Below are 19377 nucleotides of genomic sequence, written 5' to 3'. Positions count from 1 at the left end.
GCATCATCCCCTGGATATGCTGGATATGGCACAGATATCAAAACAGCTCTGCAGCATGTGAGAAGTTACTATATAGTGAAACCAAGAAGCTTTTTCAATAGAACTTCTAGGCTCTATGTACATGGGACTGGAGAACTTTGTAACAAAAACAGTGGCTTCTATGGAGCAATGACTTGCTCTTATCCCATCTGTTCTTCACAGACTACTCTTTAAAAGGCAGACACTGATTTTAAGTGTTTCATTCTCCTCAGAGCCAGTTCAGTTATCACACAGGCTTTCAGACGTTTGGGATTTCCTCAAGGCACAGCCCCAGGAAGGGCACAGCTTGTCCCAGGATCTCAGGAGCAAAAGAAGAACAATCCCAGCTGCTATGAATTTCTGCTTTCAATGATTGTAGATCTGGCCTGGTAGATCCATATGAGGAAAATAGCTCTTTGGCATCAGTAAAAACATGAACATAAAAGTGAGCAAATCCAAGCCACCTTGCTCATGCAATTAAAAACTCTACCACTTAAAAGGTAGAAAGAAAGCCCAGATATTTAACACTTCACTGAAGTATGGGAAGAGGAGCCTGTCATTTTTTTGAAGTAATGTTGTTTGGATGGAGGGAGTTTTCAAAAAAGGGTGGCTGACATGGTAAAAAAAATCATTAGACCAAGTAGGGCCTGACCCTGCATTTGTCCTGATTTTCATTTCTAGGAGCTTTCAGTGATAGGGAGTGAAAAAAAGAACAAGCCCTACTAGCCCTCGTCCTCAGAGGGAGGATCCAAATGACATCCTTCCCTTTATCTCTAGGAAAGATGCTAAGGGACATGAGCAGCACTAGCTAGGTCAACTAGAAACATAAACTATGGTTCAGTGGAAGATTTTTCACTTGTCTCTATTTCAAACAAGCATCTGTAATGGTGATAACACAAGTGCAAAAATTCGTAATATTTATCTATGGTAAACATTTACTTTACAATTTACAACAATAAAATGAATGATGTAGTCCAGCACAGGCCAGTAACACTAACCAGAAAATGACTGCCCTTCTCGTATGTCTTGAATAAAGGCATACAGCAAAGATTTTTCCTCAAAGAGTTCTTTGTAAATACAGTAACAGAGTGGACAAGTGAATTGACCTGCTTGGCCTAGCTTACTAAAGTGTAAATGAATTAAGACTTTCAAAGTACAAATAAAATTAACAGCTGTTTCTAGACAAATGTATTTTCCAATGAGAAAAAAACAAAATCTGTGGTTAGCTTATGAAAAAAATAACAATAAAACTTGAGAGAATCGAAGCAATCTTAAACTGCCAAAGATACGTTGATTCTTTTAAGTTTCCCTCTCTGGAGCTCTTTCTGGTTCTTAAGGGTCTCTGAGACTGAAGAAATGCCAAATGTTCCAATTTGGAAATAAATATATTTGAGGTTATGATTTATTCTACCATTACAAGTCCACTGCAATTCAATATTAGATAAAAATATCTGCTTTACAGATCTCACTTCATGGACTTCTCTGACATCCCCAGAAATGCTCTGTTTGATGGACACTATACATACCATTTCTCTCCTGCCTTCATCCTTCTCTTGAAGTTTCAGATGAGCAGATACCTGCAATGCAACACAACGGAATTTGATTTTTAACTGGTCTGAAGCACAGCAACCAGTTAAAGCAGATGTCTCAGGCACAACATCCCAACGTACTGTTGAAACAACTTTCAACCCAGTCAAGAAAGTTTAAGTTGAACTATAATGTTCAAATTACAAGAATCACATATGCCTGTGCACTAGGTAACTGAGTATAATCTGATTTAAGCAACCACTCAAGCATCTGACAAAAAACATATTAGAAAGAAAGGCCATTCTGCAAGTCAAAGAGCTTGGGAGGAAGATGAGGGAGTCATGTCTTTTGCATAGCCACTGACTTCCCAGGCAATGCTAGAATCACAGTTTATTGGTGCTCTATCCATATTCTAAGGATAACCAAACTGCCATTCTCCAGCATGTGAACAAATAAGTACAGAAATAAATAATCTTGTAAAAGATGTCATTGGCTATCCTAAGAGGCAGCTCCACAAAACATTATGACTAACCCTTATTAGAAGCAAATAAACTGTTAACTAATTTTTTTTTTGTCAGAGCCCTGACTGATTAATTTAGACAGCAAGTATCATCTGGGACCAATTCTACAAAAGTGGTCCTATGGGATTCTGACTAGAATGTTCACATAAACAAAAGAGAAGAAAAATTTCCTCACAGAGAAGAGCCTTTGCAGAAGATTAGCCATATAAAAATTACTGTGATTTCTTCTGGCCTTAAAACTTGTGAGCTGATGCTAGCATACAGTATGAGCAAGCTTAGACTTATTTTGATAACACCCTCTGAGAAAAACTGCCTCATTCTCTCAAACTGATCAAAAGGCACTTCTAGACTGCTTGGTCAAGCCAGCAATTAGTAAACTTCTTAATGCTACGAAAAGCAGTAAGAAGAATTTATGTTCCCTGTAAATCTTGAGATTATTCTGTTCCTGTTGGCTTCCTGCGAAGAACCAGGAGAGATTTTATACAATACCTTTATTTTAAAATGGGCCCAGAGGAGTAGAAGTAGCAGAGAGACCATGCTCAAGTCAAAATAGCAGTCAGAACATAGAAGGTGGGGAGACAGAGAGAGACAAGGATATTCATCCACCACACTAAAAAGCCTCATTCTGTGCAGCATTTCAGGTTCCACTCTCTAGAAGGTCTAAGGAGTAGAGCTGTAGATCTTTCAAATCCTACTGCTGGTCACAAATTGAAAATGGTAAAGCTAAGGAAGCTCAGACAACCCCCCTAGGAGGATGAGCCTTAAATGGAATTCAAGGCATCATCAAAGTCCAAGCACTTTCATTGAGTGGGATTAGACAGAGATAACAGCTCGTGCCATTACCAGGCATAAGAACATAGGCACAGGACACAAAGATTTTTCCATTTTCTCCATCCTGAATGAATGAAAAAGCTCACCATCATAGCTTCCTGGACAGTCAGATGAGGAAGGAGCATGTCATCTTGCATGATGTAGCAGGAGACTTTGCGAAAAGAGCGTAAGTCACGAGGCTGTCCATTGATGAGAATTTCTCCTTTCATTCCTGTCTCTCTGAAAGGAGCCAAGAAAACAAACAGGGGTGAATTTTGCCTTCGCTTGTGCTGTTACAGGCCTCGCTTCAAGTGTGTATAAAATGTGATTTAAAAAATAGCACAAATGTAAGACATTGAGTCAGATTTGTTACACAGCTAGAAAGGACATTGTTTTTGTGTGTGTTTTGGACTTTAAATTGCTTCTCATCATTGGATCAGACCTGTTAACAGATATATCTAAAGTGACCAGAACAGGACAAAAAGAAAAGATATAAGCAGTAAGAATCTCATTCAAAATCTGTGAAATACATGTTTTCACCATACACTGGGGTAAGATTTCTTCTGCTGTTTTCCCCAGGGAGCCATGAGGCTAGCTGATCTTATTTGGGATTTTCATTGTTACTGACCTGTATCCTGCCAGAATGTTCATGAGTGTTGACTTCCCAGCTCCTGAAGGACCCATAATTGCAACAAGTTCTCCACTGCTGAATTTCCCTGAAATTCCTTTCAAAAGGGTCTTATAGCCTGAAAGAAGAAATAAAAGTTTCCTGAACCCTTCACAATCATGTCTGGGGAACAATGAAAGTTCATTTCCACTAAACAATGATGACAAACAGGCATTAGCAGATACCTACTGAGAGGTTGATGCTAAGATCAACACACTGCAATAACTATCAAAAGCCAAATTCTGAGTGGCAGCAGCAGCCTCCTCCTGCTACACAAGGATCATGTTAAGATTCCGGGATCACACACTCTTGATTCACTCTAGGAAAATTTTCTAACAGGGCTAAGAAGCCTTGCTGCCATTTTATAAGTGTCTTCTCAGACTATTTTACTAGGAGGTTGGCATTTCCATTAAAATACCTAGAACCTCAAAGGTAACATTAACTCCACAGCCTTGGAGTAGACTGCCCTCCAATCACTGCAGTTTCAAAGCCAAAATTCTGCCCTCTCATCAATACAACTACTTCTTGGAAAGTAATAGCCACAATCTCAAAGTCAAAGCCCTACGTTTTTCTTCATTCCCCGCTAAAAGAGGTATGACAAGAAACACAGCAAAAAGAGACATACAGATGGACCATAAGGACTCTCTTACCAGAGGAACTGTAAAGGCTTGTCTAGACAGGGAGACTGATCACAATAACTCTGTAAAAATAATTCCTAGGGAAATACTTACTCCAGATTAAGAACATGCAAGGTTTTTTCTCATTTAGATTAATCCACCTCAGAAGGTCATGCCACAATAATAATGTCCCAGGCAAAGCTGCTCCAGAATAACCAAATCCAAATATCTCACCTTATTCCTGACTAAATTACCTTTGTCAACAAACCTTAATTTAAACCCCAAACTCCCTGTTGCTCTAGGTGTAAGCAAACTGGACTCCAATGAGAATTCTAGATTTGGACTTAGTTGCTTTCATCTTGTCCTGTATGATTCCCATTTGATGGCATAAGCACACTGGGGAGGGTGGAAAGAACCCTGACTGGCATCTAAATTCTTAAGGATCTCTTTCCCTTTTATTTTTTTTGCTTGCTTACTTTAATTACCAGTGTTTTTATTTAAAACATTTAATAATAAATAAGCTAAATAAGGTGTCACAAACCAATCTCATATTAAAACCAAAAAGAGTAGAAGATTCATTTCAACTCAGTGTTGTGATCTGGCAATCCATTTTGCATACACAGGCAGCATTTATATTCCACATGTAAACCTCTCCCAGTCCTGCAATTATCATTAGCATAGGTTGTATCTGGATATTGAAATGCTGTAAAAAAAGAAAATCACATTGTCTGCAAGCTCCTAGAAAATGAATGGTGGATTATATTCTTTTGATTTCTCTTTCTTCCCAACTCCACAATTTCTTGCTTTCCTTTCATCCTCTCTTAGCACTCTTTATTCTTTCTCTAGTCTCAGTTCACTCTTTCAATGGCACAGTAAGCAAACTTTTGCACCAAAACCATTAATGTTATACTGCCATGAAGCCTCCCAAATCCACAGCAAATAATTCTTGAGTATTCCCCAGCCCAGGGGCAAAGCAGCAGCCACAAAAACTCTGTCTAGAAATATCTGATCCTATTATTTTCACAGCAAATGTCCTAGAAAATGTGACTGACCAAATCTCTCAAAGTAACCAGTTTTTTAAGTGCCTTTTTTAAAAACAGTAATTTTTCATTCTAAAATCCTGTCCTGGACCTGAACAAAACTACTTGTTTGGAAGCTATGCGATATTAGGGATATGTAAACAGCAGCGCAGTCACACTGCCTGTTAATGGCACAAGTCCTAGGAACAAAAGCAAAGGTGATCTATCAAAAGGAACAGCTATTTTGAAGAGAGAAATCCAAGAGAACTTATCCCTCATGCCAATGTCACCACCCAAACCAGCATCTGAAGGAAAAGTGCAAGGAAGAGATGAGACCTTTCAAACATGACAATATTTATTAAATAAATTTTACAGGGGCATGTGGTGACAGGACAAAGAAGTGTGGTTGTAGGCTGACAAGGGGGGGAAATTGGATTAGATGCTGGGAAAAAGGTCTTTACTATCAGGGTGGTGAGACACTGGCACAGGTTGCCCAGAGAATTCGTGGCTGCTCCATCGCTTTCAAGGTCAGGTTGGATGGGGCTTTGAGCAACCTAGACCAGTGGAAGGTGTCCCTGCCAATGGCAGGGGGCTGGAACTGGGTAAGCTTTAAGGTCCCTTCTGACCTAAACCATTCTATGATTCTATGATAAATGTGACCTACAGAGACAAAGTCCTTTATACTATCCCTTAAGTGTAATGACAACCAGTTACCTCCCAAGCCTATTAAATTTGTAAGGGACACAAACACTAGACTGTACCACCAATTATTTGTATGATGCACCCACCACATGAACAAGTTATGTACAGCTGGGAAACTCTCACACTGGTCAAAAGCTGGCCAGGTTGGCCTGTCATTAACTTCCACTGGGATAGGGTTTCTTTCACTAGGTCCCACATGTAGTGCACAGGGTAAAGCAGACACTGGTGTCCATCTCTGGTCCCTGTCTGCCCTGCAAAGCAGTTCAACAGGATAGAATATCCCATGGCAACTCCATTACAATTTCTATTATAGGGAAATCTGACCCAGATCACCAGGGTAAAGACTTCTTGTCAGTTTCATAATAGTCAACTCATGGTGAGTTTCACTATCACGACAGTAAATATTGCTCAAACTTATAGGGGAGCATAAAGAATGCATATTGCCATGAACACTGAGGGAAGTACAACCTAAAATACACCTCACTGTCTGAAAACATGTATCAACATGCATACCATTACCTAAAACTGAAGCCTTTCCTCTCACTACATATGAGATTTAACATTACATTCATTAAAGTCACTTTTCCAAACATAATTTCACAAATGATAACCAGTTTACCTTTAACTGCAGTATCTTCCCCCTCATTGCCTGCACTTGTTTCTGCCCCTCTGGTGTAATTTTAAGTATCCTACACACAAAATGTTAAATCAGAGAAGGACAAATCTCAGCAACTCATTTGCAAAACAGCAGAGGAAGATGAAGAAACAGAAAACACTTATGAATTTTAGATCAGGATCCCAATCACTGGCATTTTAACTTACTACAAACTCAAAACCATCTCTTCTTTTGACTGGAAGCACGTAAGAAGCCTTTCCATTACAAAGGTTAATTTAGCAAACCGACAAAAGGATTTGACATTGTAGCTGCAGTGTAGTGCCCAGTATAATCCTTTATAAGGAATTAGTCCATAAGTAACTACAGCCTTCTCTTTCAGAATATCGAGGCTAATCTTTAACTGAATCAGTTGACCTAAAACTTCTACATCAGCCACATGTCTTTCACGAGAAACAGATTATGCATTCAGAGGGGATTGTATTCTTACAGTATAGGGACTGTTTTATAGCCATCTGCCGTATATTAGGAATTTCTGACAACCTTCAATCCCAGTTTACCTGACCTACCTCGTTTTCCTTAGGCCACCAGTACATGATCTGTGCAGTAAGTTTTGGTACCCCAGAGTTTAATGAGAGGCTGAACCTCAAAGCACACTCCCCCCAAGATAAATGCATATTACAGGCCGTTCAGTTTGAGCACCACAGTGGCTGTATCCTTTTGGACTGGACTTACATCAAGACCAAGTTTAGCATCATGACTTTCAGTAACTTCTCAAAAACCTGTTTTAAATTACAACGCAAAAGAGCTTGGATGCTTTCAGTTTTCCAGAATTCCCTCCCAGAGTTACAGCGACCTCATCCTCAAAACTGTATTTAGGGACTGAGGTGTAAGAGAATCCAAATGCCAGTTTTCATGAACTACTTGAAATACAAATTTGTCAATAGGACATTAATACACCATCACCAACCAGAATCAGCACTCAGCATTTTCCTCAGTCCAACCCACTAAATATAGAATACAAAAAGTAAGAAATCAAAGCTGAAACAGAAAATTCAAGTGGTGCAAAGTTTTCTGGTCTTAATTTCACCTCACATTACATTCCGGAGTTCAACTGCTTCTCCTGAAAAGTGAAATATGTTTCGTTTTCCCGTGTTACAATTTCCCATGGAAAGCAAACTCCAGGCACTATGATATTAGACCAGATTCACAGCCAGAAATATATGACTAGCCTGAACAGACCCCTATTCAAGAGGTAGATTTCCCTCACTGCCTGGCTGCAGCACAAAGCCCACAGCAGCCCCTTCTTTAATGAGTTGATAGGGTGACCTCTTGCCTTTGATGAAGATGCTAAGGGAGTTGTCGTTGCTCAAGTCACCAAAGTTTTTGCTAACGTATTCAGCAAGGGAGAAACGTGTTGATGGTTTTATCTGCTTCCTTATGGGTTTTACAAGGATTTCTGGGAAGATGTGGTTTTACGATTCTCACAATAACTATGATTAACCTGGAAAGAAGTAAGCCACCCCCTCCTCATACTTAGGGTAGGAGTGCATGTTTATGAATGTGACTGAAACAGGACCAAAAAAAATCATAACCAGAACTCACTCCTGCTCTTACAGTGAATCTCCTCAGGTAAATACTGTCTCTAGGTTTCTGACTAAAATGCTTTAATCATTTGCAATTCACTGAAAGTAATATACTCATCTGTTACTCAAAGAAATGTCACGCAGGCTGCTAGAAGTTTCTAGGTGTTGTAGCCTAATTCTGCATCCATCAATAGGCAGCAAGAACACATCTTTGGTCCCAGGTGAGCACTGCAGGCTTTCCCTGCTCACTGCAATTAGAGCAGGATTTGCCCTTCCCCATACATCTGAACTGTTTTATCACAAACTCTTCTGAAGGTAGGAAATATCTGTCAGTGCCCTCCAAAAAACCGCTGGCCTGAAATTGCTCTAAGGTTTTACTACAGAAAATAAGGTAATATAGGACATTCCATCTCAAACAGCTCAAGTTTGGCAAAACTATAAACGACTGAAAACCAAGCCAAAAAATAAGCAACATTTGACACTTGTATGTCAAAACTGAAGAAATCATAGCCTACTCTTTCCACACTCTCTACCTGAATCCAGGTAGAAGTGCACAATTTCTTTATTTTTAAAAAAATTATATGATAAATGTATTTCTGCATCTTTTTGTGGTGCCTTTTAAAATGGGGTTTGATGTATTCCCAATTAGAAACATCCAGCTGGATATACAGAAGACACGTCTGGCAAGTACTATGTTACTAATGTGCCTTACTTTGATACCTTCAACAAGCAAGATGATTTTTAAACAACAATCTAAATTTCAATACACAAATTTGTTCTTTTACAGCACCGTCAATCAAATTGTTTATTAAATCATGATAACAAACTGCAGCAGTTTCTCGGCCCTATGTACTGACCCTGTTCCAATAAAGAAACTCAATTTTCCTATTCTAAAATTTATAGGCTGAACTGTCATCTCATTTTCTTCACATTTCAATCAAAAACACCATGCCAAAGTCAAGGGAATTCTCCAGCACAAAACCTGAATAAAGGAAAATGGAATCAAGAGGTCACATCCAGATCTTTCCCCTTGAGGCAGGAGTAGGCAGTCCTCCTATTATGGAAGAATGCTCCGAGCAAATTCATGACTTTGCTGCTCAACAGCTGAAGACATTTGCTTGGATTACCTACTGCACAAAAACACAAGAAAGGGAAAAACAGGCTAACCCAGTCATATATCATATTAAAGGGAAAGTTAGTGACTTACAGATGAGAGAAAGCTTCCAGAAGTCCATCCAGACATAGAAAAGGCCCTCATATCTGTCAGATATTTCATTTATAGACTCTTTAGATTTAGATCAGAAAACTGAACAGCTGAGAAAAGCTGGCAGAAACTCTACTGAGAAAAAGAGAAGCACAAGACCAGAAACACCACGCACACACACAGAGATAACAGCCCAAGGCCAGATTTATACTAGAAACATTTGTAGATGTAATAAAACATTGACTAGGAAATGTATTTCTTTATAATTTTTACTTCAGCAAAAGCCTTTTCCATACACCTAGATCTAAATATGTCAACAAAAAATCCTCTTCTCTGATCTTTCTCAATCTATTATTCACTTTGTACACCTCAGCCCCTGTTCGTATTCCTGAGAAAAAGCCACCATCATAGCAAAACATGCTTGCTAGTAGAGACTACGCCAATCTGCTTCATCTAATAGTGTTTTAATCCTGTGGGGCAGGCACAAGCAGGGAGTGGCAGCATAGAGATTAATGTGAAGCTCCTCGAGAAAACTACACCAGATCACTGTCCCATGGAGTCTCTCTTGGTCCCCTCATGCTTTACTTCCTCTGTTTCTCTCCTGCACTGAGTAACAACCTTCTTAAACCCCAGAAGCAAGTATGCATTTAGGGTAGACCAGCAGGCTGACACTGCAGAGCACTGAGGGCAGTCACAGTAAATATCTTGCATTTATTCTGCTGCTATGGAGCGCACAGTCATGACCACATAGTCTACCTGCCCATGTAAAGATAGGTTCCTTTAAGTAATGTAATTGTGTATGTAAATTCATTCCTTATGATCAATAGTTCCACTCTACAACTGAGCAGTCAGCCAGCCATCTAGTCTGTGCACGTAAATATGACAGCTGGGAGATTCACAGAGTGACTAGTAGCTGTTGCGAGGTCATGGCCCAGTTTGTGGGTCTGGGCTATTCAGAGCAGTTTGCTTTTATACAGTTTAAGAAGTAGCAATAGAAGATGATATTGCTACTGAAGCGAGCAGTGTACTTCTGCCCTTTCTCCCCAGGACACATTCCCATCACTTTGCCTGAGCTGACTTTCAAGTGCACCTACAGAACCAGTGAGGACATCAAGCCCATCCACCTGGAAACCGTACCTGGGAAATTAAGAACAAAAAGGGCTTATTTCTACCTGCATGGGCTGCAGGACTGTCACTGCCAGGACAAGATGGCATGGCTCGCAAGGAGGGAAGAAAGGGGGGACAGCCCTTCTAGCAGCTGGGGACCTTCTGGCAGCTTGTGCCACCCAGGAATCTGTCTCTTGAGACACATTTTCTATTCTGAAACACAAATACGACTTACAGTTAAATGAAATTACCCCTTCTGCACTACTCATGCTGGGCAATTCAAACCATTTAATTTCAAACTGGATTGCTTGTTTGCTTTATTTTAGTATGAACCAAAAATTAAATCACTTCCCATCAGTAAAATGAAGGCACTTGAGGCTTTTCACCTAAACCAAAGTTAGTTCAAAGCCAGGTTGTTTCCATAAATTGGCATATCTTCACAGAGATGTTTTCCATGTATTTCTAATTCTGCTATTAACTGTACCTCTATAAAGCCTGGGGGGCAAAGTCATACTAGAAACAATAAACATGTTTCAGGTAACTGTCTACCAACTAAAACCTGTATGTAATCTCACAGGCCATTGGTTCATGGCTTCCACCATAATTTGTGTATCACAAGTAAATTAACCTTTTTATGATTCATTTTTCGACTTTAGCTTTAGAATCCACATATCCACATATTTCTATTCACATGTCTCTCAGGGATGCAGACATTCTAGAACAGCATTTTACATTGTCTAAGCCCTGAGCCCTGCTTTAGAGCAATTAAGGGAATTTACAATTGTAATGCATTCTTGTACCTTGCCTCAGAGAAATGACCTTCATTATGTAAATGTCTATAAAACAGCAGGCCAGGCACCAAACCATCAGGACAGAGAGGGCAGAAAAGCTAAATGAGTGCTTGAAGTAACTAAATCAAGTTTCACTGCCTCTAAGTCCTTTCCAACTCGGAAATGAGGAATCCATTGCTCTCAACCTAAAAATACGTCTCTCAAGCTTTTTGAAAAAGAAAGAAAAAAGGAAAAAAAAAAAAGAAAAAAGAAAAAAAATCCCCTGGGCAGCAAAGCTCTTTCTTTGTGGTGGACTAAACTGCATTTCTTAATATAGCCCACAACCAGACCTTCTTAAACACATTGCTCTTGATCCACAGCCGATTTCCCACTTAGTGATTAGGGATGGATTATTTGTAACTCAGATGGAGAGCTTAGCCCATGCTCACAGCGAGCCTTGTAGCATTTCATCTACCTAATTTTATATACCTAAAAGTTTGATGCTTAACCTAATTCACTGTTTAGGACCCATAAATTACCAATAAAGAGAAACAGGCACACCTAACAGATTATTAATTCTACCTATTTTGCATTCCTCTTCTGGGAAGGCATAAATAACCCTCTGGAAGCACATCTTTCTCTTAACTACAGTGGGAGTTCAGGATAATTAGCTTAGACTAGATACCAAACATCTAAATGCTGTGACAAATCTCATCCTTTGCCAACAAAATCATGGCTGAATTCAGGATCAGTCACAAATAAAATGGACATCAAGACCTCTTCTGTGTTATTTAGATGTCAATTTGATCATAGTCCCTCATTTGCTTGCATGATTGCTGTAATCAAGCACACAAATCGCACTCAAAATCTTCAAGTTGGACTGGCACATGTTCAGGCACTTCCTATCAAGAAGAGCATCCTGCCCATGTTCAGGATGTACAAATATATCAGATGTTATGTTTTTACTTTATCATTAGTATTTAGCACTTACTCTGCACTCTGATATCCGGGGACAGGTCAAAATTCTACACATTTCTGCTTCAAGTTATTTACTAGCTCAAGAACACAGCACTGCATTGATAGCACTTGGTTGAAACTTAACCAGAACATCTCAGTGCCTGAGAAATCCAAACATGCTGTGGAAGATTACATATTAATCAAAAGCTAAATGTTAGAGAACAAACTTTAAAGCAGTTTTTTAATTTTGTTTGTGTGCATGTCTAAGATTTGACTTCTACCAGCGCACTTCCTTTGTACTAAACATATCAACTAACTTGCCTTCTGTGGCAAGTCAGTAAAACATACAGTGAATTGGAGCCTATAGACAGATTATAAGCCTCCAAATCAAGATTTATTACATTAAATCCGTAGTTATTGTAGGCCACGTTGTATAATAAAAGAGAATGCATTGATGAGAAGATGGCAATCCAGATGAGGAACTGCGTTCTAGCAGAGGAAGAATCTTAAACCAAATTGTAGGTTATAAAGAATATGAAAAATCCCTTTAACGGCATTGTTCTTTCAGATCCCTGGACTAGATGTTGAACTCGTCTCTGACAGTCCACATGGTGCAGCCAAACAAAAAAATCCCTAAGTAAAGATTTCACTCTTTTGAAACTTCAGAATAGCAGTTGTGAGTTGGATGCACCATGTTCCTTCTCTATTCTGTAGGCTGCTCACACATTGTTTTAGTATCTGAATACTGCTTTACTTCAGAATAACTAATCAGATATGACAGTGTTAGCCCTGCAACCCCCTGATTTTCAGTTTGAAGGTTTAATAGACTTGCCTTGTCTGGCTGTTTCACATCTATAAACAAGATGTGTTTTACGTACAGAGAATCAACAAGTAACAGGAGACTGAAATGCTTGCAGGTGGATGCAGAATTTACAGAATTTCTTGTAAAAAGAAACATGCATTTCTGCATCAGTACAGAGGAGCAGGAGTCAGTGGCATTCTGAGTACTTGCTTCTGCAACTGCTGATTATACCTCACCACAATGCTGTGAGATGAATGGGTTTTGTGCCAGGCCCCTTTAGGTCTACACTCTGTACAGCTATGAGAAGGCAGAGCTGAAGTATGTAAGTAACTCATCATACCACTAACAGGCCCAGGTAACGACTAGACACCCTTCCTGTTAAAGGAATAAATACCTCATATGGGTTAGCACCAGTCCCATTGGAACAGCTGCCCTGAGACTTTCCTTGTATACATCTTTTCTGTATAGTCCCTTTACCCAGTCCTACAGCAAGGTTACAGCCTTCTACTGAGTCTTACAAGATGATTATCATTATACATGGGTCCTGCCTATCAATATTAATCAGACACATCCACAGCAAGATTCAGTTCTTATTGGTTTCTCTGTTGAATGTTTCTGCCTGAGAGTCAAAGCTGTTCATCTTCCATACGCATGCCCATGAGCCATATGCCTGCAACTGAGGATAGAGAATGACAATTAAGTGGGTCAATGAACGAAAGTAACCTTCAAAGATGAATGCAAATAAATCTGTACTTGCAGCAAGACCTGATGGCTTCAGAGGCAGTATTTACATGTTGAAGCGTTTGGAGATCTGGGGCATAGCTTCTACTTTGGCTGCACAGAAAATAGCTACCCTAATTTATCTTCAACCCTTAGGAAACATGAAAGGGAAAAAAAAAATCCCATGTATGAATGACGTACAGCTTTGTCTTTCGTCTAAATCTAGTGGAAATATCTTTTCAAAGCAAAATCCATAGCCTAATACTTGTTTGATAATTGCTTTTTGCTGCCTTTTTTAATTGCCTTTGTTTCTGTTGAAAGGTCTTTCCTGACTAAAGAAGAGCCAACACAATCCAAAAAGAAAGGCTGACACATTCCCTCGAATGACAAACTGAAGTCACGAGCTTGATACAAACACGCTGAGATGAAAGCTGTTTACGTATTCCAGTCAGGCAGAAAGCAATTTCTCGTAATTGCAGTGCCTTTATTCCTCAAAGTACAAATAGTATTATTCACAGTCTTACAAACAAAACCAGAACCCTTTCCAACACCCTTTCCCTCCTTTTAAAAAATCTTCAAGTAGGAGATACTCCAAAGTAGCCCAGCAGCTTTTATGAACTAAACTGCCCCATCTGCCTTCATTTCAAAGTGCAGATCCAGCTGGGTCATTCTGCAGCAAAGAAGGCAGAAACACTTCCTCCCTCAGAGAAGACTACTTTGGGTCTCATACGGTGATGCCCAGAGTTACCACATTTCTGACTGTTGCGCTCTCTCTTCCTCCTCCCAGCCTTTCCCCACCCACGTGCACAGAGAATGAAAGCAGGACGGTAAAAAAGCAGAAGTAAAACTTTGGCTCTTTCCTCCTATCTGTGTAAGCGCTAGAGAAGGAGGCCCTGGAGTTTTCTAGAGTTACAGTTGGGAACTGCTGAGCACTTCAGCCATCTGACCTTCTGATAACCTTTGTACATCCTCCTCCTGCTTCTTTCCATCCTCTCAAACCAATTCTGCACTGCAAATTTCTGCACTTCCACCTCTCCATATTCCTGCTGCTCCCATCCCATTCTTTCCCACCAGTAGGCCGAGGAACACTGGGAGACAAGAAGATCCTTCGAAACACATTCAGAGGCAAGTATCAGAAGTGTTTTAAAACATTTTAAACTCATGCATTGAATCTTTAATTCCACTTTACACACCCAGGATCAGACACAGGGATAGATACATCAGCAACTGACCTCCAAAACCGGAAGAGCTCAGTAAATGAGAACCAGTCACATTCAGAAGAACTGCTGAGGTTGAAGAAGCTCCTACAGCAGCAGGACATCCCTATGGCCAGCCAAAAGAACTTCTGACTTCAGAAATAGCCATACTGATTCTGCCCACTTATCCTCAACACTCTCGAGAATTTCAAGAAATAGAAACACAGGATATGTTTACTCTATTCTAGCACTAATCTAATAACAGAGAAAACGTATGTTACTGAATGTAAAAATGAAGGAAAACCTGATGTGTGTGTGGAAATAAACCCTGGATTACCTCCAGTTCTCGCATCTTACTTGGAACAACTGTGTTTTTATCTCTCGTCTTGAATATTTACACTAATGAAGTTGCCCAAATTAAAATACTTTTTGTTGTCAGCAAACTAAATATAAAATCCTCTAAACATCACTGAAGTAATTATCATCTTCTGTAGCATGTCAGTGCTGAATATGTTACAAACAAAACCCACTGCACAGGGCACTGCTGCTTCTGGAATGAAAATGAGTTAGAATGAGAGCCTTTCAGCAGTCTAATTTCTGCTTTTTTCCTCAATTCAGAACTGGAGGAGTTGGCAGCCTTGCAGGGACATACATCCATCGACTACCATAAACTATGAAATTTCTACCTGTTTTAAAAAGCTCCAGCTTTTTATATTATGGATTAGCTGAAGTTTATAGAGTAGCACGAACAAAGCTTGACTCGTGGTGCTAACCATATATGCTAAGCAATTAAATGTTCTATCAAGAATATGTCCCATGTAAAGATGAGAGTTTTCAAGAGGAGAACTCTGACATTTCACACAAAACCTAGAAATGATTTGACAGATGCACTTAGATTGCAGTATAAGTATCATCAAATTGATTAGCTCATTTCACATACCAAAAAAATTTAAATGTACATATTAAAATTATGTGACGTTTTGAAAAAAGGCTAATGAACTTTAATTCCCAATTTCAGAACATACTAAATAAGGCATCTGAATCATCCAGCTTTTTGGAAATCCTGTCTTTTCTATTTTATCTAAAAAAAAAAAAAAATACTAGTAAAGCAAGTTGGGAAGCAATAACTCATTTCACAAAAACAGGACTTCCACCTCAAGTTTCCATTTTGTTCTTATTCTGAGGCAGAAGGAAAACTCAATTTTGAGTTTTGGTGGCAGATTCTTTGATTGGCTGCGTTTTTTACAAACCAGTAACATGTCATTCCAGGGACCAATGGAACACACTGAGATGAGGGTGAACCAAGTCTAAGCCCCTGAATCAGACCAAGAACTACAACTTGCATCTCTTAGATTTTCAAGTACCCTCATCATCAGCTTGATTGCGTTTTCTCTCTTCCTAACTAGAAAGCCCTCGACCTAACAAATCTCCGTGAAAATATAGTCAGAAAAATATAGTGAGGAAACAATGTTTCTACTCTGATGCACTACCATTTTCTAATGACATGAGGATATAAAAAATTTCCAGATGGATTTTCATTACTATAGGTTCATTAGGAGACCCTCTTGTGCTAATAGTATTTTCATTTAACACTTTATCTCTGCATTGGTTTATCTCCCAGTAACACCTGTAACTTCTTTTGACACTTTGTCCTTCTTTAGAACTAGGTTATTCAACTGCTCAATAAAATGGAGAGGGGTAAGCTATGGACTGACTTAAGCTGGATGTTGGAAATCCATCAAAAGAAATTAGCTATGTTAGTGGCCTGAAGACTCATGTATATCACTAGTAAGAGACACTTAGATAAAGACTATTGGTCTTCTCACATCCTTATAATTAGATGAAACCACATTTCAAAATATTTCTGTTTTCTAAAGTCACAATATGTCCATTTTTTCCTGATCACCAACTACACTGACAATGACATTAAAAAAAAACACAAACAACTGGTTAAATACATTACCAGAGAAATTAAACTTGACTTGTCTTGAGGTTTCTTTATTCTCTTACCGTATGACTTCTATATGCCTGTAAGTCACACTTCCATAAGTCATTTATTAACACACCCATACATACAAGAAAGAAAAAGCAGATGAGAGTCCAGGCTGTTTACATGTTTTTTCTTGCAAATACTGTCACTTTAAACGAAATAATGAAGAATCACAGCTAGAACAATATCCTTGTCTTCTCAAAACCCATGCTTTAATCCTAAAAACCACAAGACACAGTTCCTGTAAAACAACAGGGTACCACTAAAATCAATACAGCAACCGAGGTTTAGTCTAGCTCAGTAGCTGACACAGGTGAAGGGATCAAAAGCAAGGATTCGTGATAATCTAGACACACAGTAATACTGCAAGATTCCAAGACTGGAAGGTGGAAAACCTCTACATAGGAATACTGATATATCAGGAACTCGTATCTCGGAAGTTTGAACTAGATAATCTTAAAGTCCTTTCCAACCCTAACCATTCTACGATTCTGTGATTCTATGGGGATTTATTTTAACCAGCAGCAAACATCTGCAATGTAAACATTTGCATGAGAGCTATTCTACTGGGTCTGGCTGGGATGGAGTTCATTTTCTTCAAAGCCACCCCTGTGGTGCTGCGCTTTGGATTTGCGACTAGAACAGTATCGATAACACAATGTGTTTTGACTATTGCTGGGCAATGCTTTCACAAAGTCAAGGCTTTCTTTTTTTTAGAGTAGGTTGGCATGCACAGGAAGCTAGAAGGGAACACAGCCAGGACAGATAACCAAGGGATAACCCATACCATATGACACTGTGCTCAGCAATAAAAGCTGGGGGAATGGGGAGGAAGGGGGAATGTTTGAGGTTACACTGACCCTTCCACATGCTTTCCACAAAGCAGCTAAACAGCTGCCTGCCAATGGGAGCAGTGAATAAACTCTATTTTGCTCGCTTGTGCGCACAGCTTTGCTTCACTTTTTAAACTGCCCTGATCTTGATCCCTGAGTTTTCAGCTTTTGCTTTTCTGACTCTCTCCCCTGTTCTGGTGAGGGGAACTGAAGGAAGGAGTTGTGGCTGTGTTGGGTGCTCAGCTACTGGCTGGGGCCGCCCCAGCACAGGTATTACTCCTAGTAAATGTAGAGAGCTGCTTGTTCAAATAGTTTTGGATTAAATGAATTGTAATGTACACTCTACTGCCAGTGAAATCTTTTGTCTATAAAGAGAGCCTAGGCTGTTGTCTAACATGGGCACAGCCTCTTACACAGTAGAAACCTACATGGACACAGGTGAATGTGACTGTCAAGCCTGTCTCTCACTGCTATGAGATGTCCAAGGAAAAATGAATGTTGGCTACTATCTATTAGGTATGATGGTTTATGCAATCCATGTTTTTAAAAATAACTGATATACCTAAATCTCAGTGTGAGACAAGCAGCTTCATTACACACAGTGATAAAGCAATTGTATGCCACGCTACCGGGCAGTCCTCCTACGGGCAGTGCAGTCAGTGCCATACGGGAGATGCACAAGCATAAAGTTTTCATGCATTTTTTCTAAGTGTCTGTGACAAACCAAGGGAAAGTAATGACAGATGTACCCTGTGCACAAATGGAAGAATAAGCACAGCTCCAATAGTCAGTTGCTAGTTTTCAGTTCAGTGCTGGCTAAATGCTTTCAACAATCACGTACAAGGGGTGAATGCACCACCAGTGTCTTTTTCGTCTTTGTGCTAACAGGTGAGATTACATTATGCTGACAGGGCCTGCAACCATCTGGGTAATGGCACAAGTACAGAACATTGCTCTACCATTAGATCACAACATTTTCAACGTAATACCATTTTCTTACTTTTCTGTATGTACATGTTAAAACTGTCACCACTTCCAATGAAGACCTAAGTGAAACTCAACTAACTGCTTTTAAGCTCTACTAGCACCCACAAGATGAGTTTCTACTACTGTATTTGTAATATTTGTAAGAGTTCTTGTGTATCTCACAGTTGATATTACTGTTACACAGTAGCCTCCACATGCCCTGGTCAGACTCATGGTCCCATGACATCAAATATCAAGATTTTGGAGCAAGGACAGAATCTATCTACTCCATTGTTCTCTCCCCCATTCCCCACTTATCTGCTAACAAAAAAATTTCTCAATACAATGACAGGGTTTGCTACCATATGTTTTTCTACAGGAACCCAAAGCACTGCTGTAAGACCCTTACATGTCAGTAAAGCCAAGGTCACACCATTGGGATTAGTTTCACATAAACTCAAAACTTAATCAAACCCCCAGTTTGTCTTTGCCCACAAAAATCCCACCATCTGTTATGTTAGAAGACTGCTTGGGAAAACTGCACAAGACATGTTCTTCTAGAGGGATGCTTCCTGAACCTAAACCAGAAATTTCAGAACTGAAAACTACCCAAATCAGAAAATCAGACATGAGTCCCAGCACATATAAGCCTCAAGAATGGGTCCTATGAATTGTGTAGCAACAGCCTCAGCTGCAGCATCTTCATATATTTAAACTATCTTGGCCATTTTCTGCAGTAAGGCAGAGCAACT

At 39.5% G+C, this 19377-nt stretch overlaps 1 protein-coding gene across 1 annotated transcript in view; it reads right to left on the bottom strand.

The window, feature by feature from the left end:
* ABCG1 (ATP binding cassette subfamily G member 1) overlaps window positions 1–19377 on the bottom strand; it is a 47827-nt gene that overhangs the window by 9374 nt on the left and 19076 nt on the right. The window contains exons 3-5 of the mRNA XM_057404989.1: window positions 3505–3622; window positions 2984–3116; window positions 1545–1595 (exon numbers count right to left, since the gene is read on the bottom strand). Coding sequence (XP_057260972.1) covers window positions 1545–1595; window positions 2984–3116; window positions 3505–3622 — 302 coding nt within the window. The remainder of the gene's footprint in view (window positions 1–1544; window positions 1596–2983; window positions 3117–3504; window positions 3623–19377) is intronic.

This window comes from Pezoporus wallicus, unplaced genomic scaffold (assembly GCF_028554395.1).
Source record: "Pezoporus wallicus isolate ANWC-B61680 ecotype Strahan unplaced genomic scaffold, APGP_CSIRO_Pwel_v1 contig_1739, whole genome shotgun sequence".
NCBI lineage: Eukaryota > Metazoa > Chordata > Aves > Psittaciformes > Psittacidae > Pezoporus > Pezoporus wallicus.
Note: the sequence above shows the minus strand (reverse complement) of the source record. Positions and strands in the feature narration are given on the sequence as shown.